The sequence below is a fragment of the Cebus imitator genome, unplaced genomic scaffold (assembly GCF_001604975.1).
Source record: "Cebus imitator isolate Cc_AM_T3 unplaced genomic scaffold, Cebus_imitator-1.0 Scaffold5, whole genome shotgun sequence".
NCBI classification, from domain to species: Eukaryota; Metazoa; Chordata; class Mammalia; order Primates; family Cebidae; genus Cebus; species Cebus imitator.
In genome coordinates, this window is record NW_016107320.1 from 6,028,204 (window position 1) to 6,049,312 (window position 21,109).

Consider the following 21,109-nt stretch of genomic DNA (forward strand, 5'->3'; position numbering starts at 1 on the left):
GAAATAAAATTAAAACTAAAAAAGTACAAAAAGATTATTGAAACAAAAAATTTTTTAAAAAAGGTAAACAAAATATACAGTTAGACTAAGAAAATAAGAACAGGCAACCCAAATAAATAAAATCAGAAACAAAAAGGAAACACAACTGAAACCACACAAATACAAAGGATCATTAGAGACTAGTGTGATAATTAAATACCAATAAATTGAAAAACCCAAAATACATTCCTGGACTTCCAACCTATTTGAGATTGAACCATGAAGAAACAGAAAACTTGAATAGATAAATAATGAGTGACAAGATCAAAACAGTAATAAAGTCTTCCGACAAAGAAAAGCCCAGGTCCTGATGGCTTCACCAATAAATTCTAACCAACATTTAAAGAATAACTAATGCCAATTCTAATCAAACTATTCCAAAAAAATCGAAGGGGAGGAGATACTTCTAGACTCATTCCACAAGGCCATTATTACCTTGATGCCAAAACCAAAGATAACAAAAGAAGCTATGAGCCAATATCCCTGATGAGCAGAAATGTAAAAATCCTCAACAAAATATTAGCAAATTGAATTCAACAACATATTAAGAATATCATTCATCATGACCAAGTCGGATTCATAGCAGTGATGGAAGGATGGTTCAACTTGTGCAAATCAATAAATATAATAAATCACATCAAAAGAATCAAGGACAAAAACCATATTATCATTTCATTAGATGCAGAAAAAGCAATAAAATTGAACATCCCTTCACAAAAAATCTCAACAAATTTGATATAGAAGTATAAAAAAAACCTTATAACTGATAAATTCAGTAAAGTTTCAGGATACAAAATCAACAAACACATCAGTAGTATTTCCATATGATAATACTGATCAATCTGAAAAGGAAATCAGGAAAGCAATCTCATTTACAACAGCTACAAATGTTGCACTCTGAGCTTGTACCACTGGACTCAGCCTGGGTGACAGAGTTAAGACTCTGTCTCAAAAAAAGGAAAGGAAATGGAAGGGAGAAGGGAGAAAGAGAAAAAGGAAGAAGGAAGAAAAAGGGAGAGAGTGGGTAAGGGGAACGGGAAAGAAGGGAAAGGGAAAGGAAGGGAAGGAAAGAAACACTTGTTGTAGGATATTTGGAAAATGCTAATTTGGAAAACTAGAAAGTACAGACAATTATATTGTCATGATCCAGAGATCATCACTAATAACAAGTGCATTTTATATCATTTTGATGATATCTCATTTTTTTTAATTTAAAAAGTTAAACATGATTGCGTAAACATTTTCCTGAATCTTAAAAAATTCTCCGTAAGCCGAACTGCAACAGATACTTCTTATTCCAGAGACAGAATATATAATAAATTCATAACATATTATTGCTGGACATTTACACGGTGGCTATTTTTCTCTACTACAAACAAGGCTTTGACACACACACAAAAAATAGTTGGGAGGTCCTATATACCCTGTGCTCAGCTTTTCTTAACGTTAACATCTTATGTAACCACAGGAAAATTACAAAAGAATTTAATACTAATACAATACCATTAACTAAAATAAACTGCAGGAGTTTAAAAATAACTAGCTTAAACCAAAATTATTATAACATAATGCTTTAGAGGAGGGTATGTAAAACACTACAGTACTTATTTATGATAGAAACAAAAGAGTAAAAGAGAGGCAGGTCAATTAGAACAGAAAACTATATATATTGAGAAGACAAAGATGAAGGCTGCCTTTGCTTTTTTTTTTTTTTTTTGCTTCTGCTTTGTGCTGTACACCCAGGTAAAGAGGAAAGAGGGAAATTTTGAATAATGATAACAAAAATAATACATATAATTATTACTTATTTAATATACTGTAATTTTAAAACACTATCAATTTATATTGAAAGGATAGTATGTTCAGGTCAATTTAAAGCAAACTGTCCATATACTTTATTTTATGCTACCTACCTTAAAAATTAAAATACTTTCTACAGTAATGCTTCGACTGTGAGAATAATTCAAGGCAATATCAACATGTCTAAACATGTAAATTCCAAGAAGAGGATTTCCTAGTATCTTCAATGTAGATGCTCTGGTACTTATTCCATTCTGATATATCTCTGCCACATCACTCTGAGGAAGTGCTAAAAAGCAGAAATGTTCTTCAAGTTCTCTGCAATGTCTTCCACTTTCACGCATCTCTGACCTAAAGTAAAACAAATAATGTACACAGGTAAAGATAAACATCAATAATATTTTCAAGAAGATACATATACATATTTCCACTGACCACAGTTAGAAAGCAAGAGAAGTACTGATGATATTCAGAGGTACTACACTGTGATGATAAATTAGGCTAAAAATGATCTTAGGAACAAATTCAGGATTACTTATCCAAGATTTATGAACATTATTATCATCCCTGGTATAAAATAACAGGGACTAACATTTTTTAAATGCTGCTAATATAACTAGTATAAAGTCTTAAGCAATACATGCATCTTCTTATTTCATTCTCAAGCTGCCAAGAAGTTTTTATAGTTTATTTTGTTGCTGTTAAAATTTTTAAAATGAGGAAAGTGAGGTTCAGAAAGTTAAATCTTGCTGAAGTAGAAAATAACAGAGTTGGAATTATACACACCAACTCTTGTCTGTCAGGTTCCAGAGCTCAAGTTCTTGTTAATTGTGTTATGGAGGGAAGAATATGCATTTTTGAAACAAAATATCTTGTCTATATTATATATCTCTACATATCTGTAGACACAAAAATATACATACATTCACACATATAGTCAATTATTAGGGTCATTTTCCATTCCTCAGGATTTAGATAACAGCTGGGAGAAACAGGCTAGTATTTGATTACAGAATCCTATCTTAAGCAAAGAAAATTAGGAATTATCCTCAGAAAAGATTATAATCTGAAGTATAGATAACCCTCAATTCTACCACTTCTATTAAAAGACCCATTTAAACATAATGTAGTATGTTAACAAAATATATATCCCTTCCCTAAAATTGACAGATTAGATATCCTATACGGCTTGCTCAGGAGTAGAGGCAGCAGAAACTGCCACACCAGGTGGTACAATAAAAGAGGTTCAGACACTAGGGTCCAAATGATTATCTGTAATGGAGAATCTACAGAACCTAGCAAAGGAATGTATATACCACAAAAGGAAAATTGTTCTTGAGAATGACATGCTTCCAAGATTTATTTCCTGAAACACCACTTACAGAATTTGTTTAAAGTATACCATGGACTTAATATATTAATACTTATTTTATTTTCAAGAATGACTCATCATTAACGGTACACTGGGCCACAAAATATATGGTAACAGTTATAAGCAAGACTAACTGATTAGATAACGATCAATTCTATTTCCTGGCAATGTCAGCCTTAACTTTTGACTCCACAAATCAGCATTTCCTGCTCTTGGTTTCAACTTGATATCAGTAGATTCTGTGAACCACTAAGATCTCTGTTGACTGCTAAGGTTTAATTCTCATAGAAGAAGAATAATGCTTTCTCTCATTTTTCTGACTTTTTTGTAAGTTTTTCTTGGGATTTAGAAAAACATTAACTTTCTGAGCAAGCCCTAGAAGGAATTTCCACATGGAAAAGTTAACAATAGAAGAAAGAATGAGAGGGAGGGAGGAAATGAAGAATACTGTTCTAAGATTCTTACATCACACATAAAAGTAACATTTAAAAGTACACCAGAATAAATTAAAGACATATAATGTAAACCCTACAGCAGAGTGTTTCCACAGTGGCACCGGGGATATTTTGGACCAAATTCTTAAAAAAAAATTTTTTTTTAACTTATTCATCTTCCTGACTACCACTGGATCATCATAAGGGTTTCAGTGGAATGAAAAAAATGTAACAATAAAAATCTGATCCAGGGCCACAAAATCCTATGTAAATTGAAATAGAAAATATTCCCTGGAGTTTTGCATTGGTAATTACACTACTAACACATTTTATTTTTTAGTATGTCTTAAGAATTATATTTGAAAAAAATTGGGCCTAAATATGTTAACAAAAATGACCTATGAAAAAGTTAGTTTTTGATCTGTTTCTGGCTTTAAAATTGCATAAAAGGTTGGTTTTTCAAATTTATTCAGACGGTAGGCTCTAAGTCGCCATTTTAAATGACAGAAACTCTTGAGTCTTAAGACTTCCATTTCAGAAACAATAGGTAATGTGAGCCTGAAGAGTCTTTTATTATTTATTTATTTAAAAATTTTATACATATATATTTTATTGCACTTTAGGTTCTAGGGTACCTGTGCAAAACATGCAGGATTATTGCATAGGTACATACATGGCAATGTGGTTTGCTGCCTCCATCTCCCCCATCACCTATACCTGGCATTTCTCCCTGTTATCCCTCCCCAACCTCCCTACCCCTCACTGTCCCTTCCCTATTCCCTCTCAACAGACCCCACTGTGTGATGCTCCCCTCCCTGTGTCCATGTGTTCTCACTGTTCAACACCTGCCTGTGAGTGAGAACATGTGGTGTTTGTTTTTCTGTTCCTGTGTCAGTTTGCTGAGAATGATGGTTTCCGGATTCGTCCATGTCCCTACAAAGGACACAAACTCATTGCTTTTTATGGCTGCATAGTATTCCAAGGTGTATATGTGCCATATTTTCCTTGCCCAGTCTATCATCAATGGGAATTTGGGTTGGTTCCAAGTCTTTATTATTGTAAAAAGTGCCACAATGACATATGTGTGCATGTGTCTTTATAATAGAATGATTTATAATCCTTTGGATATATACCCAGTGATGGGATTGTTGGGTCAAATGGAATTTCTATTTCTAGGTCCTTGAGGAATTGCCACACTGTCTTCCACAATGGTTGAACTAATTCACACTACCACCAACAGTGTAAAAGTGTTCCTATTTCTCCACATCCTCTCCAGCATGTGTTGTCTCCAGATTTTTAAACGATCGCCATTCTAATTGGTGTGAGATGGTATCTCAATGTGGTTTTGATTTGCATTTCTCTAATGACCAGAGATGATGAGCATTTTTTCATATGTTTGTTGGCCTCATAAATGTCTTCTTTTGAAAAGTGTCTGTTCATGTCCTTTGCCCACTTTTGAATGGATTTGTTTGTTTTTTTCTTGTAAATCTGTTTTAGTTCTTTGTAGATTCTGGATATCAGCCCTTTGTCAGATGGGTAGATTGCAAAAATTTTTTCCCATTCTGTTGGTTGCCAGTTCACTCTAATGATTGTTTCTTTTGCTGTGCAGAAGCTCTGGAGTTTAATTAGATCCCATTTGTTTATTTTGGCTTTTGTTGCCAATGTTTTTGGTGTTTTGGTCATGAAGTCCTTGCCTATGCCTATGTCCTGAATGGTTTTGCCTAGGTTTTCTTCTAGGGTTTTTATGGTGTTAGGCCTTATGTTTAAGTCTTTAATCCATCAGGAGTTAATTTTAGTGTAAGGTGTCAGAAAGGGGTCCAGTTTCTGCTTTCTGCACATGGATAGCCAGTTTTCCCAACACCATTTATTAAACAGGGAATCCTCTCCCCATTGCTGATTTTTGTCAGGTTTGTCAAAGATCAGATGGTTGCAGATGTGTGGCGTTGCCTCTGAGGTCTCTGTTCTGTTCCATTGGTCTAAATCTCTGTTTTGGTGCCAGTACCATGCTGTTTTGATTACTGTAGCCTTGTAGTATAATTTGAAGTCAGGTAGCGTGATGCCTTCAGCTATGTTCTTTTTGCTTAGAATTGTCTTGGCTATGCTGGCTCTCTTTTGGTTCCATATGAAGTTTAAGGTGGTTTTTTCCAGTTCCGTGAAAGAGGGTCATAGGTAGCTTGATGGAGATAGCCTTGAATCTATAAATTACTTTGGGCAGTATGGCCATTTTCCCAATATTGATTGATCCTAACTATGAGCATGGAATGTTCTTCCATCTGTTTGTGTCCTCTCTTATTTCGTTGAGCAGTGGTTTGCAGTTCTCCTTGAAGAGGTACTTTATATCCCTTGTTAGTTGTATTCCTAGATATTTTATTCTCTTTGTAGCAATTGTGAATGGCAGTTTGTTCTTGATTTGGTTCTCTTTAAGTCTGTTATTGGTGTATAGGAATGCTTGTGATTTTTGCACATTGATTTTGTATCCTGAGACTTTGCTGAAGTTGCTTGTCAGTTTCAGATTTTGGGCTAAGATGATGGGGTCTTCTAAATATACAATCATGTCGTCTGCAAATAGAGACTATATGACTTCCTCCTTTCCTAACTGAATACCTTTTATTTCTTTTTCTTGCCTGATTGCTCTGGCTAGAACTTCTAATACTATATTGAATAGGAGTGGTGAGAGAGGGCCTCCTTGTTTAGTGCCAGATTTCAAAGGGAATGCGTCTAGATTTTGCCCATTCAGTATGATACTGGCTGTGGGTTTGTCATAAATAGCTTTTATTATTTTGAGATACATTCCATCGATACCTAGTTTATTGAGAGTTTTTAGCATAAAGGGCTGTTGAATTTTGTTGAAGGCCTTCTCTGCATCTATCGACATAATCACGTGGTTTTTGTCTTTGGTTCTGTTTACGTGGTGGATTACATTTATAGACTTGCATATGTTGAACCAGTCTTGCATCCCTGGGATAAAGCCCACCTGATCGTGATGGATAAGCTTTTTGATGTGCTGTTGCAATTGGTTTGCCAGTATTTTATTGAAGATTTTTACATCTATGTTAATCATGGATATTGGCCTGAAGTTACCTTTTTTTGTTGAGTCTCTGCTGGGTTTTGGTATCAGGATGATCTTGGTCTCATAGAATGATTTGGGAAGAATTCCCTCTTTTTGGATTGTTTGGAATAGTTTCAGAAGGTGTGGTACCAACTCCTCTTTGTATGTCTGGCAGAATTTGGCTGTGAACCCATCTGGATTGGGCTTTTTTTTTGGTTGGTAGGCTATTGATTGCTGCCTCAACTTCAGTCCTTGTTATTGGTCTATTCAGAGTTTCAACTTCTTCCTGGTTTAGGCTTGGGAGGGTGCAAGTGTCCAGGAATTTATCAATTTCTTCCAGGTTTATTGGTTTGTGTGCATAGAGTTGTTTGTAGTAATCTCTGATGGTAGTTTGCATTTCTGTGGAACTGGTGGTGATATCCCCTTTATTGTTTTTTATTGCACCTATTTGATCCTTCTCTCTTTTCTTATTCATCTGGTTAGCGGTTTATTTTGTTGATCTTTTCAAAAGAACCAGCTCCTGGATTTACTGATTTTTTGAATGGTTTTTTTGTGTCTCTATCTCCCTCAGTTCTGTTCTGATCTTAGTTATTTCTTGTCTTCTGCTAGCTTTTGAATTTTTTTGATCTTGCTCCTCTAAACTCTTTCCATTTTGATGACAGGGTGTCAATTTTACATCTTTCCTTGTTACTCATGTGGGCATTTATTACTATAAATTTTCCTCTAGACACTGCTTTAAAAGTGTCCCAGAGATTCTGGTACATTGTGTCTTCATTCTCATTGGTTTTGAGGAAGACCTTTATTTCTGCCTTCATTTCATTGTTTACCAGTTGTTCAGTTTCCATGAAGTTGTGTGGTTCTGAGTTACTTTCTTAATCCTGAGTTCTAATTTGATTGCACTGTGGTCTGAGAGACTGTTTTTATAATTTCCGTTCTTTTGCATTTGCTGAGGAGTGATTTACTTCCAATTATGTGGCCAATGTTAGAGTAGGTGTGATGTGGTGCTGAGAAGAATGTATATTCTGTGGGTTTGGGGTGGAGAGTTCTGTGTATGTCTATTATATTTGCTTGGTCCAGATCTTAGTTCAAGTCCTGGATATCCTTGTTAATTTTCTGTCTCATTGATCTAATATTGACAGTAGAATGTTAAGTCTCCCACTATTATTTTGTGGAGTCTAAGTCTCTTTGTAGGTTTTTAAGAACCTGTTTTATGTTTCTGGGTGCTCCTCTATCAGGTGTGTATATATTTAGGATCATTAGCTCTTCTTGTTGCATTGCTCCTTTTACCCTTATGTAATGCCCTTCTTTGTCTCTTTTGATCTTTGTTGGTTTAAAATCTATTTTATCAGAGACTAGGATTGCAACTCCTGCTTTTTTTTGCTCTCCATTTGCTTGGTAAATCTTCCTCCATCCCTTTATTTTGAGCCTATGTGTGTCCTTGCATGTGAGATGGGTTTCCTGGATACAGCACAGTGACGGTTTTTAACTTTTTATCCAATTTGCCAGTCTGTGACTTTTGATTGGGGCATTTAGCCCATTTACATTGAAGGTTAATATTGTTATGTGTGAATTTGATCCTGCCATGTTGATGCTAGCTGGTTGTTTTGCCCATTAGTTGACGCAGTTTCTTCATTGTGTCCATGCTTTTTACCATTTGGTACATTTTTGGAGTGACTGGTACTGGTTGTTCCTTGCTATGTTTAGTGCTGCTTTCAGGAGCTCTTGTAAGGCAGGCCTGGTGGTAACGAAATCTCTCAGCAATTGCTTGTTCGTAAAAGATTTTATTTCTACTTCGCTTATGAAGCTTAGTTTGGCTGGATATGAAACTCTTGGTTGAAAGTTCTTTTCTTTCAGGATGTTGAATATTGGCCCCCACTATCTTCTGGCTTGTAGGGTTTCTGCCGAGAGATCTGCTGTGACTGTGATGGACTTCCCTTTGTGGGTAACCCAATCTTTCTCTCTGGCTGCCTTTAACATTTTCTCCTTCATTTCAACCCTGGTGATTCTGACGATTATGTGCCTTGGGGTTGCTCTTCTTGAGGAATATCTTTTTGTGGTATTCTCTGTATTTCCTGGACTTGAATACTGGCCTGCCTTGCTAGGTTGGGGAAGTTCTCCTGGATAATATCCTGAAGAGTGTTTTCCAGCTTGTAGTCATTCTCTCCATCACATTCAGGTACACCTATCAAACTTAGATTAGGTCTTTTCACATAATCCCATATTTCTTGGAGGCTTTGTTGATTTCTTTTCACTCTTTTTTCTCTAATCTTGCCTTCTCATTTTATTTCATTGAGTTGATCTTCAATGTCTGATATCCTTTCTTCTGCTTGGTCAATTCAGCTATTGAAACTTGTATATACTTCACAAAGTTCTCATGCTGTGTTTTTCAGCTCCATCAAGTCATTTATATTCTTCTCTAACCTGTTTATTCTTGTTAGCATTTCATCAAACCCTTTTTCAAGGTTCTTAGTTTCTTGGCATTGGGTTAGAATACATTCTTTTAGCTCAGAGGAGTTTGTTATTACCCACTTTCTGAAGCCTGTTTCTGTCAATTCATCAGACGCTTTCTCCATCCAGCTTTGTTCCTTTGCTGGTGAGGAGTTGTGATCCCTTGGAGAAGGAGAGGCGTTCCGGTTTTGGGTGTTTTCATACTTTTTGTACTGGTTTCTTCCCATCTTTGTGGATTTATCTACCTGTGGTCTTTGTAGTTGGTGACTTTTGGATAGGGTCTCTGAGTGGATGTCCTCTTTGTTGATGATGAAATTATTTCTTTCTGTTTTTTAGTTTTCCTTGTAACAGTCAGGCCCCTCTGCTGTAGGACTGCTGGAGATCCACTCCAGACCCTGCTTGCCTGGGGATCACCTGCGGTGGCTGCACAACAGTAAGTGTTGCCGCCAGTTTCTTCTTCTGTTATCTTCGTCTCAGAAGGATACTCACCAGATTTCAGCCTGAGCTCTCCTTTATGAGGTGACTCTTTGGATATACAAGGGTCAGGGAGCTGCCTGAGAAGACAGTCTATCCCTTATAGGAGCTCATGTGCTAAGCTGTGAGCTCTGTTGTTCTGTTCAGAGCTGCTGGGCAACTACGTTTAAGTCTGCTGCAGTGGAACTCATAACCACCTTTTTTCCCAGGTGCTCTGTCCTGGAAAGGTGAGGCTTTATTTATAAGTTCCTGACATGCTGCTGTCTTTTTTCAGAGCTGCCCTGCCCAGCAAGGAGGTAGCCTAGTCACAGTCTGCCAGCAGAAGCATTGCTGAGCTGCCGTGGGCTCTGCCTAGCTGCTGTGTGAACTTTCTTGTGGTCTTGTTTATAGAGGTATAGTTATAACTGCCTTGGTAATGGCGGACTGCCTCAGTAGTGGCAGAATGCCTCAGTAGTGACGGAATGCCTCTGTAATGGCGGACGCCCTTCCCTCAACAGAGCGGGACCGTCCTGGGTCCAGCTGCACTTGCTGTCAAACTCTCAATCCAGAGCGTTTCAGATTGCTGCTCTTTGTGGGGCTGAGACCCACCGGGCCAGATCTTCGGGCTCCCTGTTTTGGCCCCCTTTTTTTCAGCTGAATGGGTGGCTCTGTCTCCTAGGCGTTCCAGGCACCAGTTGAAATGGCCACCCAGATTTGGGTGAGTTTTTGTGTGGAGATCCGCTGCACTGGCTGAAATAGCCATGCTGGAAACTTGTGGTGCTTTTCAGCCCAGGAATCTCCTGGTCTGTGGGCAGTAATAACTCACTTGGAAATGCGGTGTTCACTCACCCTCTGTGTTGTTCTCACTGGGAACTACACTCCAGAGCTGTTCCTATTCGGCCATCTAGGATCCTAAATGGAGTCTTTTCTATGCACAGTAACATGTAATTGGAACTGTGCCCCCAAGAGTTCAAGAAACCACTGACTAGCAGAAATTCTTAAGCTTGCAGGATGGCATACAAGAAAACTTACTGAAACACTCACACTCCCTCCATTTGTAACAATACCGGCCGAAACCATTTGGAACCAATATGGCCAAATGAAGTTTATACAGAATGAGCTTGCTGACATCACAGCCTGGATCTCCACTGTGTGTTTTATACAAACTCCCCCTAAATTTGCACATGGGACCCATGAGGAGGCATGAAGAGACAACTGTGCATGCCCAAGAACTTTCTACACCTCCCTTTCCTTCCACCAATCACCTAATGATCCCAGGATCCACCCCCAAACCATTTCTAATAAAACTACTGCTTTAAAGCTAGCATGAGGAGACACATTTGAGCTTGACCTCCTGCCTCTCTGTGAGTCTACTTTCAATGAAAGCTTTTCTTTTCTCCAAAACCAGGTATCATATTATTGACTTCCAGTGTATCAGGTGGGAAGTTTCATCTGCTTGATAACATAATTGGGTAAGAATCTGAAGAACTAGTATAAACAAAGTACTCTTTTACCAAGAGGCATTAATAAGCATCAGATTCTATGCTAAAATAATATTTATATTATCTTAAATTTTAAAAATACATAAAATAGTAATTTTCTAGAAATGTTTCCCCATGTTTTTCTGCAGCAATATTAATGAGGGATAAATGTCAAAATCTGTTACTTCTGAACCCTGCATGTACTTTAAGCTCTTGGGTAGAAAGTTCAAAATCAACACAATATTCAAGCCTTAGAAATGATAGTTATATTCTTGATTGTGGGTTTTTCATTTTGGTCATTATTTTTAACTAATATTTTATTAAATATTAAGTAAATACAAGTAAAAGACAGATGAGAAAACTCATATGAGAGAGAAACAGGATTGGAATCTTGTATCTGTGCTACCATGCTGTCTCCCTATTGAAGCCAACTACAATAAAGTATAAGTGCCATGGCCAGAATGCCTATGTCATAGTTAATTATATCATTTAGAATAGGTTCTAAGACAACCTACGTAAAGCAGGTAATTTTTTGTTTAGTAAATGAAACTCTGGGAAATATTTTAGCTCTACGTTTAAGTGGAAACACAAGTTCATACAAGGTATTTAGCTATGGGGCAGGGGGTGCCTAAAGCAGAGATTAAAAGTATTCAAGTAGGTATTTTTTTTTTATAATAAAGAAAATAAAGTTATTTCTTTGGAGATCTTTAAAGAGAACTTATTAATTTTCAAATCCACCTGATTGCTAGTGATAAGAACTCAGTATCCAGCTGGTGTAAAGTACAATATAAGAAGGAAAACACTGACAGCTAAGAGAAACTATGATTCTACAATATTTAGGAAATGTGATAATGCCACACAACTCCAGAGATAAGACTTTATTGCCTATTGCTGTGATAACAAATTCTCATAAACTTAATGGATTAAAAGATATAAATGTATTATTTTAGTTATATAGATAAGTTCAGACATGACTCTCATTGGGCTAAAATCAAGGCATCATCTGTCTGGATTGTGTTCCTTTCTGAGGTTCTAGTGGAGGATCTATTTCCAAGTTGGCAGAATTGAATTACCAGCAGTTGTAGGACTGAAGTTCCCATTTCCTTGCTGACTGTAATACAGCACAGGACATTTCCCAGCTTCTAGAAATTATCCACAATTCTTGGCTCATAACCTCCTTTTTTCATCTTCAAAGCCAGCAAAGGGAAGTGGAGCCCCCTTCATATCTCTTTTTTCTTTCATCTCTGCTCTCTGATCCATTCTTCTGCCTCCCTCTTCTGTTTTTAAAAGCTCCTGTGATTAAACTGGGCCCACCTGGATCCCCTAGGATAATCACCTATCTCCAGGTCTGTGACCTCAATCACACCTGCAAAGACCTTTCTGCCATGTAAGGTGATATATTCACAGGTTCTGGGGATTAGGATGTGAACATCTTTGGTGGAGCATTATACTGCTTACCACAGGCAGATTCTGAACTTGGCCCCCCAATGATATTAGGAACTTGTTTTTCCCCCCCAACTCTCCCTCTGCTGTGCACAGCTTTATCTTTATCCACATCCAGCTCCCATCACAGTCGCAAGTGGGAAGCTGGTAGCAACTAGGCCTCCTTGCTCACAGCCACCAGAAGAGAAACAGACTTCACCTCCCCAGGATTTCCAAGTAAGTCTTATTCTATGTTGTATTTAACTATAATGTACATAGTACTTGATAAAAATAAATGACTCTGTTGTTTATGTATTTAGTATATTGTAATTTTTATCCTTATTTTAGAGTATATTATCTCTCCTTATTAAAATAAATTAACTGTAAGACAGCCTCAGGCTGGTCCTTCAGAAAGTATTCCTGAAGAAGGCATTGTTATCACAGAAGATGACAGCTTCTTGCATGTTACTGCTCCTGAAGACCCTCCAGTGGGACAGATGTCGAGGTGGATGTCAGCGATACTGATGATCCCGACCCTGTGAAGACTTAGACTAATGTGTGTGTGTCTTAAGTTTTTTAATAAAGAGTTCTAAAAGTTAAAAAAAATTTAAAAATAGCAAAAAACTATATAGAATAAGGATAAAAATATTTTGTACAGCTGCACAATGTATTTGTTTAAAGGTAAATGTTATTATAAAAGGGTCAAAAAGTTAAAACTTTTAAAGTTTATACAGTAAAAGTATTATAGTAAGCTAAGGTTAATTTATCGAGAAAATTAAAAATACATTTAGTGTAGCCTAAGTGTACAGTGTTTATAATGTCTACAGTAGTAACAGCTATACTATATAGCTGAAGTGTGTAGTACGCTACACCATCTAGGTTTGTGTAAGTCTACTCTATGATGTTCACACAATGACAAAGTTGCCCAATGATGCATTCCTCAAAACATACTCTTGTCATTAAGCAACATGTGACTGTGTATCTTTACTGCATAAACTTGAGTAGTTCCACTTACCAGGCTGAAAATATTTAAAAGGAGGTATTCCAGAAAGATTTAAGGCAACAAATTTGTGCGTTACCACATCCTTATCCCCTGTTAAAACTCATTCCTTTTAAACCCATATTCACCCTAACTTTGGAAAAGATTAATTCTCTACTGAAACTAATCTTGCGAAGCTGAACTGTGAAACTAGGCTACAAACAGACTGAATCTTTTTTTTGAATCTGAGTTTTCTATGATTTAAAAAATGATCTTTCTTGGGTCTAAGCAGGAAATGGTCAAGACACTCTAAATATGTTGAGTTTTTGGTAGAATTTTTCTGAAAAACTACAGCCTCATGAAACACATGATCTGTGCCCCAAGGTACACATTATCACCAATTTTCCATTTGGGAATACTGGTGAGGGAGTCCTCATTGCCCTCTTCCCTTGAAGTAAATCTATTTTTAGAATCTCTTACTTACAAGTACCCCTTTCCCAGTACTAAATTCAGTTTCAACTGGGTTATCACTGACTTCAAGTACAGAAACCCATTCAAACTGGCTTGTGTTGCCAGACTGTTTTATGCTTTGAACACAAAAACAAGTAAGACAAAACTAAAAATATACTAGGAGAATGAGACACAAATCAATATACTGTGGTAAGTACCATAAAATGAGTATAAATAACTGTGGGAAACATTGGGTTTTTGTCTAATTGGGCAAATAGCTAAGAAAACAATAAATCCTATACATGTTGGTCATTCAGAATGCTCTAACATGTCTTGTCTATCACTGGGTACTTGTTCTAACTTTTCTGTAACACTAACAGGGAGAAATAACTGGTTTCAAAAGACAAAAAATTTAATATCCAAAATAAGCAAAACCAAAGAACAGTGTCAGGAATTCATTTATGATCAAACTGTTCCTTCAACTTGGAAGTCATAGGATATACAGTCCTTTTCACCTACAAAGCTGTAATTTTTAGAGGAAAGACAATATGCCACAACAAATTCTGTCATTACCATCAATTCCAAATCTCCAAACTGACATCAAGTGTGGCAGCATGTTTGAGTCAAGAGGAATCAATTGTAAAATAAGCCAAAACATTCCAAAATGAGTTCTACATGTGGGTTTATCAAGTTCCAGTTAGAGTTTAAGTTAAAAAGTGAGAAATGGCAAACAAGACAAGTTAGAAGAAAATAGAAATGCCAAATTGTGCTCACACAAAATCTATACCTATTAATACAAAACGTTTATAACAACTTTGCATATGCTCTTATTCTTTATCAAAATGACAATACTGTACCTTCCAAAAAAAACTGGAGACATACTTTAAAAAATTATGTGTCAGAAATGCCATCAACATAGAAAGAATAGTTCTAGTGGAATATCTGGAAACAGCTGGCTACAATCCTCCCAAATTAAAACATCAACTCAGTATCTTAAGGGTTCAAGAGTAAATAGGAGTTACTTTTTGATTACTTCAATTGCTGTTTACACTATTCAGGAGGTATGAGGGATCTACAAATTGGCTGCTTAATAAAGGTGCTGATGCATGCTTCTGAAAAATTTATCAAGGTTAAAAAATTGGAAGAGGTTGTACGAAATCTGACTACATAATTACTTAAAACTTACTAACTAATCAAATCTCACACGTAGCTTTCAACGTTACAAAAGGCTAAGAGAACATAACAAAATAATCTGTGTTTTCTTAGTAATAACTTACTAAATCTCAAATGATAGAAATAAATTAGCATAAAACTCCATAGTAAGAAACATAACAAAATCTCAAACACGTTTAGATCGTAGTAACTTACCTCTTAGCAGTAAAATTTTTTTCCAGCTCCTCATTGTGAATCAGTTTTGTATCCCCAAACTGCCATAATGACTGCAGATCACAGCTTACATCAAGCCTGCGCTGGTTAAGAGTATCATGTATAAAACTATACTCTCTACTATTGGTGCAACAAGGTGACAAGTAAACTAAAGGTAGAAAAGGAGAAAGCAGTTGTGTTTAAAATGACATTATTGGACATCTGTACAATGACAACTGTATATCTTATATAAGACACAAAATAATCAAGTCCTGAAATTTTCATTAACAACATAAGGTAACAATTTATATCTAGAGTTCTTCAACAGTAATATAGACCTCCTATACTTGATATAAATGAAAACACGAACCTTGATTTTCTCCACATACCTATTAAGAGTTCTTAAAAGTTGACACATACAGACATGACAGTCCTAGAATTTTCAACTTAAGATGTTGCAACTCTGACTCTACAATGAGCATCCTTACACAAACCTGGCAGCTACTGTTAGTGCATGAGTATTTGCCAAGTCAAGATTAGGCCATCTACACATGAGGAAACCATTTGGTTATTTTTATCTGCAAAAGTACAAGAACATGTGTGTAAGATGTTGCCTGATATAGTGGCATGTGAAAGAGGAAACAGACTTTCTTTTTTTTTTGAGGCAGAGTCTTGCTCTGTTGCCTACACTGGGGTGCAATGGTGCAGTCTCGGCTCCCTGCAACCTCCACCTCCCGGATTTAAGCAATTCTCCTGCCTCAACCTCCTGAGTAGCTGGGATTACAGGTGCACACCACCATGTCTGGCTAATTTTTCTATTTTTAGTAGAGACGGGATTTCACCATGTTGGTCAAGCTGGTCTCGAACTCCTGACCTCGTGATCTGCCTGCCTCAGCCTCCCAAAGTGTTGGGATTACAGGCATAAGCCACTGCACCTGGCCAAGGAAACAGACTTTCTTAGGACAATGAGCGTCTTCAACATTGCTGTAGTAAATAGATGCATAAAAGGAAAAACTCTGTGGAAGTGAACTCAGAGGAAAGCAAGGAGCAAATACAAATGACTCTTGCTATTTTTGGTAGTTATATTCTACAAAGTTCCCAGCAATACTGAGTCACAAACACTGTGTCACATACTACTGTTTTTTGGGGAAAGGAAATGGTTAAGTTCCTGTGGGCATCTGGTCAACTTTTTTTTTCCCCCTTAGAGACAGGATGTTGCTCTGTAGCCCAGGCTGGAGTGTAGTGGTATGATCATTTCTCACTGTAACCTCTAACTTCTGGGCGCTAGTGATCCTCTTGCCTAGGATTCCTGTATAGCTGGGACTACAGGCACAGGCTCAACATGCCCAGCTAGTTTTTCTTTTATTTTTTTGTAGAGATGGGGTCACTATGTCGTCCAAGCTGGTCTTGTAATTCCTGGGCTCAAGTGATCAACTCCAACCTTGGCCTCCCAAAATGCTGGGATTACAGGAAAGAGCCCATCCTGGTCAAATTTTTGACCATCAAAATTCCATTTGCATTATATAGATTCTTCTGCCAACAACCTTATAAAACAAACCAATCTCAGCAGTGTTGAAAACGTGTTCTTTCATTTTCCTATGTGACATTTAGCAAGTTATTTAAAAAAATTCTTCCTTAATATCTTGATCTGCAGAACCCACCTGCCTGCAAATTCATTTTTTCATGTTGCATCTATCACCTTTTGAAATGTCTGAATCAGCTAGCACTAGCTGAAAGGGTTTAACATTTTCCTGACTTTGGGGAATATGACCTAAGTTCCTCTGGCTTTTAGCTTCACAACAACGCTGTCAACTATGTTTTTTTTAATTAGCCATAATGAAATCGCAGCAATCTATAAATTTAGCTGCTTTTCTATCATTCCCATAGTTTCATCAGGCACTATAAATGTTACTTTAGCACTTTTTGGTAAGGCCTGATGTACAGATTGGCAAGTTTGTTCCTCCTCTCCCTGGATGTACATTAACATTGAACTCAGGCCTGAGTGAAGCTTATCTAAAATGTGTTGTCTCTCTAAGGCACAACATAACCTTCTTGAGCTTAGAAACACTAGACCACAATTCACCATTATACCTGGGGACCGTTTATAGTCAAATTACCCACAAAAATGTTAATTGATATAGTTTGGCTGTGTCCCTACCCAGATTTCATCTTGTAGTTCCCATAATCCAACATGTCATGGGAGGGACCCAGGGAGAAGTAATTGAATCATGGGAGCAGTTACCCCTATGCTGTTCTTGAGGTAGTGAGTTCTCACAAGATCTGATAAGTTTTATAAGGGGCCTTTCCCTCTCTGCTCAGCTCTTCTCTCTCCTGACTCCATGCAAAAAAGGATTGTCTGCTTCCCCTTCTGTCATGATTGTAAGTTTTCTGAGGCCTCCCCAGCCATAGGGAACTGTGATTCGATTAAATCTTTCTTTCTTTCTTTTTTTTTTTTTAAAAAAGGACTAATACAACCATGTAGCACCAACACTAGGTAAAGAACACTTATTGCAGTATGAGAGCTGAAACAAGGCAGAGCATGGACTCATTTGACTTTAGTTGAGAATGCATACATTGGGTGACTCAAATTCTTGACCCCTTTGTGCATGTCTGCAAAAGAACTGCTGAGTATCAAGTTTGGACAAAAAAGCACTACTGACTATTGCTTGTGAATTTTACCAAGTAGGAAATTCATAAACATGGAATCCTCAAATAATGAAGATTGACTATTAGGTTTAAAGCAATTCCCACATAAATGGGTCTAATTAACAATTTGCCCCTTATATTTAGCTTATCAATAGAAGTTAAAATAATAACAAAACTAATATAAAATACTATAACCAGCTGTTTTCAGTAACAACTCATTCCTCATTTCCATTTTTAATTATGTTATTGACCCCCAAAATGATTTTCATTTTAATATTTGTAATAATTGTTACAAATTTTGTAGTTTCATAATACATGATGATTTTATGGATGTGTAACTTTTTATTCTGAAATAAATACAGACTCACAGGAAGTTGCAGAACAGCACAGAGAGGTCCTGTGTACCCTTAACCCAGTTTCTCATGTAACTATAATCCAATATCAAAACTAGGAAAATGACATTGGTACAAGCCACAGACCTTATTAAGACTTTACAACCAGTTTTACATCCACTTGTGTGTAGTTCTATGCAGTTTTATCACATGTAGGTTTGTGAAACAATCATTCTAAGATACAGAACTGCTTTATCACCAGGGCCATCCCTCGTGCCACTCCTTTACATATTTTTTTTTATACTGAAACTCTTCCCTACCCCCATTCTCCTACCCTGACCCTAAATCCTGAAAATTAATATCCTCTCCATATCCATACTTTTGTCATTTCCAAAATGTTTCATAAATGAAATTACGTAGTATGAGACCTGTAGAGATTTTTTTTTTTTTTTTTTGCTTAGCATACTGCCTCTGAGATTCAACCAAGCTGTATGAGTAGATTGTTTCTTTTTATTGCTAAGTAGTATGCCATCATATGAATGTGCCATAGTTTAACCATTCACTCACTGGAAATTTGGGTGGTTGTCAATTTCTGATTATTACAAATTAAGCTGCTATGTACATTCATGTGTAGGTTTTTGTGTGAACGTCATTTTTTGTTTGCCAGGGAAAAATGCCAAAGAGAAGGATGGCTGGATCATATGGCAGCTGCATGTTTATTTATTTACTTTTTTAAAGATTGGGTCTTGCTATGTTGCTCAGGATGGCCTTGAACTCCTGGGCTCAAGCAATCCTCCTGCCTTGGCTTCCTGAGTAGCTGGAACTACAAGCACATGCCACTGTGTGTGACTGCATGTTTAGTTTTTAAAGATACTGCCAACTTGTTTTCTGGAGTGGCTGTGCTATCTTACATTCCCTGATGGCAATACATGTGTGATTTGGTTTCTCCCATCCTCACTGGCATTTGGCACTGTAATCATTTTCTTTTCCAGCTAAGTGTATAGTTACATCTCACTGTGGTTTTCATATGCATTTCCTTAATGGTTATGATGTTGAACATTTAATTTTTTGGAGACAGTTTCGCTCTTGTTGCCCAGGCTGGAGTGCAATGGCGCAATCTCAGCTCACCACAACCTCCACCTCCCGGGTTCAAAAGATTCTCCTGCCTCGGCCTCCCAAGTAGCTGGGATTATAGGTGTCCACTACCACGCCTGGCTAATTTTATATTTTTTAGTAGAGGTGGAGTTTCTCCATGTTGGTCAGGCTGGTCTCAAACTCCCCACCTCAGGTGATCCACCTGCCTTGGCCTCCCAAAGTGCTGGGATTACAGGCGTGAGCCACCATGCCTGGCCTGAACACCTTTTGATAAGCCCATTTGCCATCAGTATATTCTCTCTGGTGAAAAGTCTATTCGTGTCTTATTCTCATTTTCTAATTGGATTGCCTCTCTTTTTTTTAATATTGAATTTTGAAAGTGCTTTATATGTTCTAGATGTAAGTCCTTGCTCAGATAAATGATCTGAAAATGCTTTTTTCCCCAATTCCTAGCTTGTCTTTTCACCTTCCTAACAGTCTTTTGCAGAGCAAAAGTTTCTAATTTTGATGTAAGTGAATTTATTCTTTCTTTTATAGATTGTGTTTTTCGTGCCATGTTAATTACTCCTCATCCAGGCTGAGATCCTGAAGACGTTCTCTCATGTTTTCTTCTAGATGTTTTATAGCTTTACATTTTACATTTAAGCCCAGGGTTCAATCGGAATTACTTTTTGCATGAGGTTAGGGTGAAGTTCATTTTTTTGGCCTATGGATGTCCAATTGCTCTAGCAACATTTCATGAAGACTACTTTTCCTCCACTAAATGCACCTTTGTTAAAAATCAATGGAACGAAACCAATTGAACATATTTATGAGGGTCTATTTTCAGAATCTTTATTCTGTTCCACAGATTTGTGTGTCTATCCCTATGGTCACAATGTCTTCATTACTGAAACTATATGCTAAAGCTTAACAGTGGATAGAATAATTCCATATACTTTCTTCTATTTCAAAATTGTTTCAGCTATTCTAGTTTCTTTGCCTTCCCAGGAAAGTATCAGAATAAGCTTGTCCGCCTATAAATATCTTGTTGGAATTTTGATAAGAACTGCAACAAACCTTCAGATAAATTTGTGGTGAACTGACATCATTATGTTGAGTCTTTTAATCCATGAACACAGTACATCTCTACATTTATTTAGATTTCCTTTTTAGAAAAATCAGCGTTTTATAGTTTATAGCATAGAAACCTTATATATTTTGTTGTATTTGTACCTAAGTATTTCATTTTAAAGTTATTTCATTTTATTTTGAGATGGAATCTTATTCTGTCACTCAGGCTGGAATACAATGGCATGACCTTGGCTCACTGCAAACTCTGCCTCCCAGGTTCAAGTGATTCTCATGCCTCAGCCTCCCAAGTAGCTGAAATTATAAGCACCCATCACCATGCCTAATTTTTTTGTATTTTTGGTAGAGACGGGGTTTTGCCATGTTGGCTAGGCTGGTCTTGAACTCCTGACCTCAGGTGATCCACCTGCCTCAGCCTCCCAAAGTGCTGGGATTACAAGCGTGAGCCACCACGCCTGGCTGCCCAAAGTTTTTTTAAATGGTATTTAAAAAATTTTTATTTCCATGTGTTCTTTGCTAATATTTGAACACTACGGATTTGAACTGTGTGGGACACAACTTATACTTTGATTTTCTTCCACCTCTGCTACTCCTGAGACCGCATGACCAACCCCCCTCCCTTCCTTAGCCTACTCAATGTGAAGATGAAGACCTTTATGGTAACCCACTTCCA

At 37.1% G+C, this 21,109-nt stretch overlaps 1 protein-coding gene across 1 annotated transcript in view; it reads right to left on the minus strand.

The window, feature by feature from the left end:
• The window catches only part of TEX15 (testis expressed 15, meiosis and synapsis associated), an 88,120-nt gene that overhangs the window by 32,988 nt on the left and 34,023 nt on the right, over positions 1–21,109 (minus strand). The window contains exons 4-5 of the mRNA XM_037741021.1: positions 15,296–15,461; positions 1,953–2,190 (exon numbers count right to left, since the gene is read on the minus strand). Of these exons, the coding sequence (XP_037596949.1) occupies positions 1,953–2,190; positions 15,296–15,461 (404 nt within the window). The remainder of the gene's footprint in view (positions 1–1,952; positions 2,191–15,295; positions 15,462–21,109) is intronic.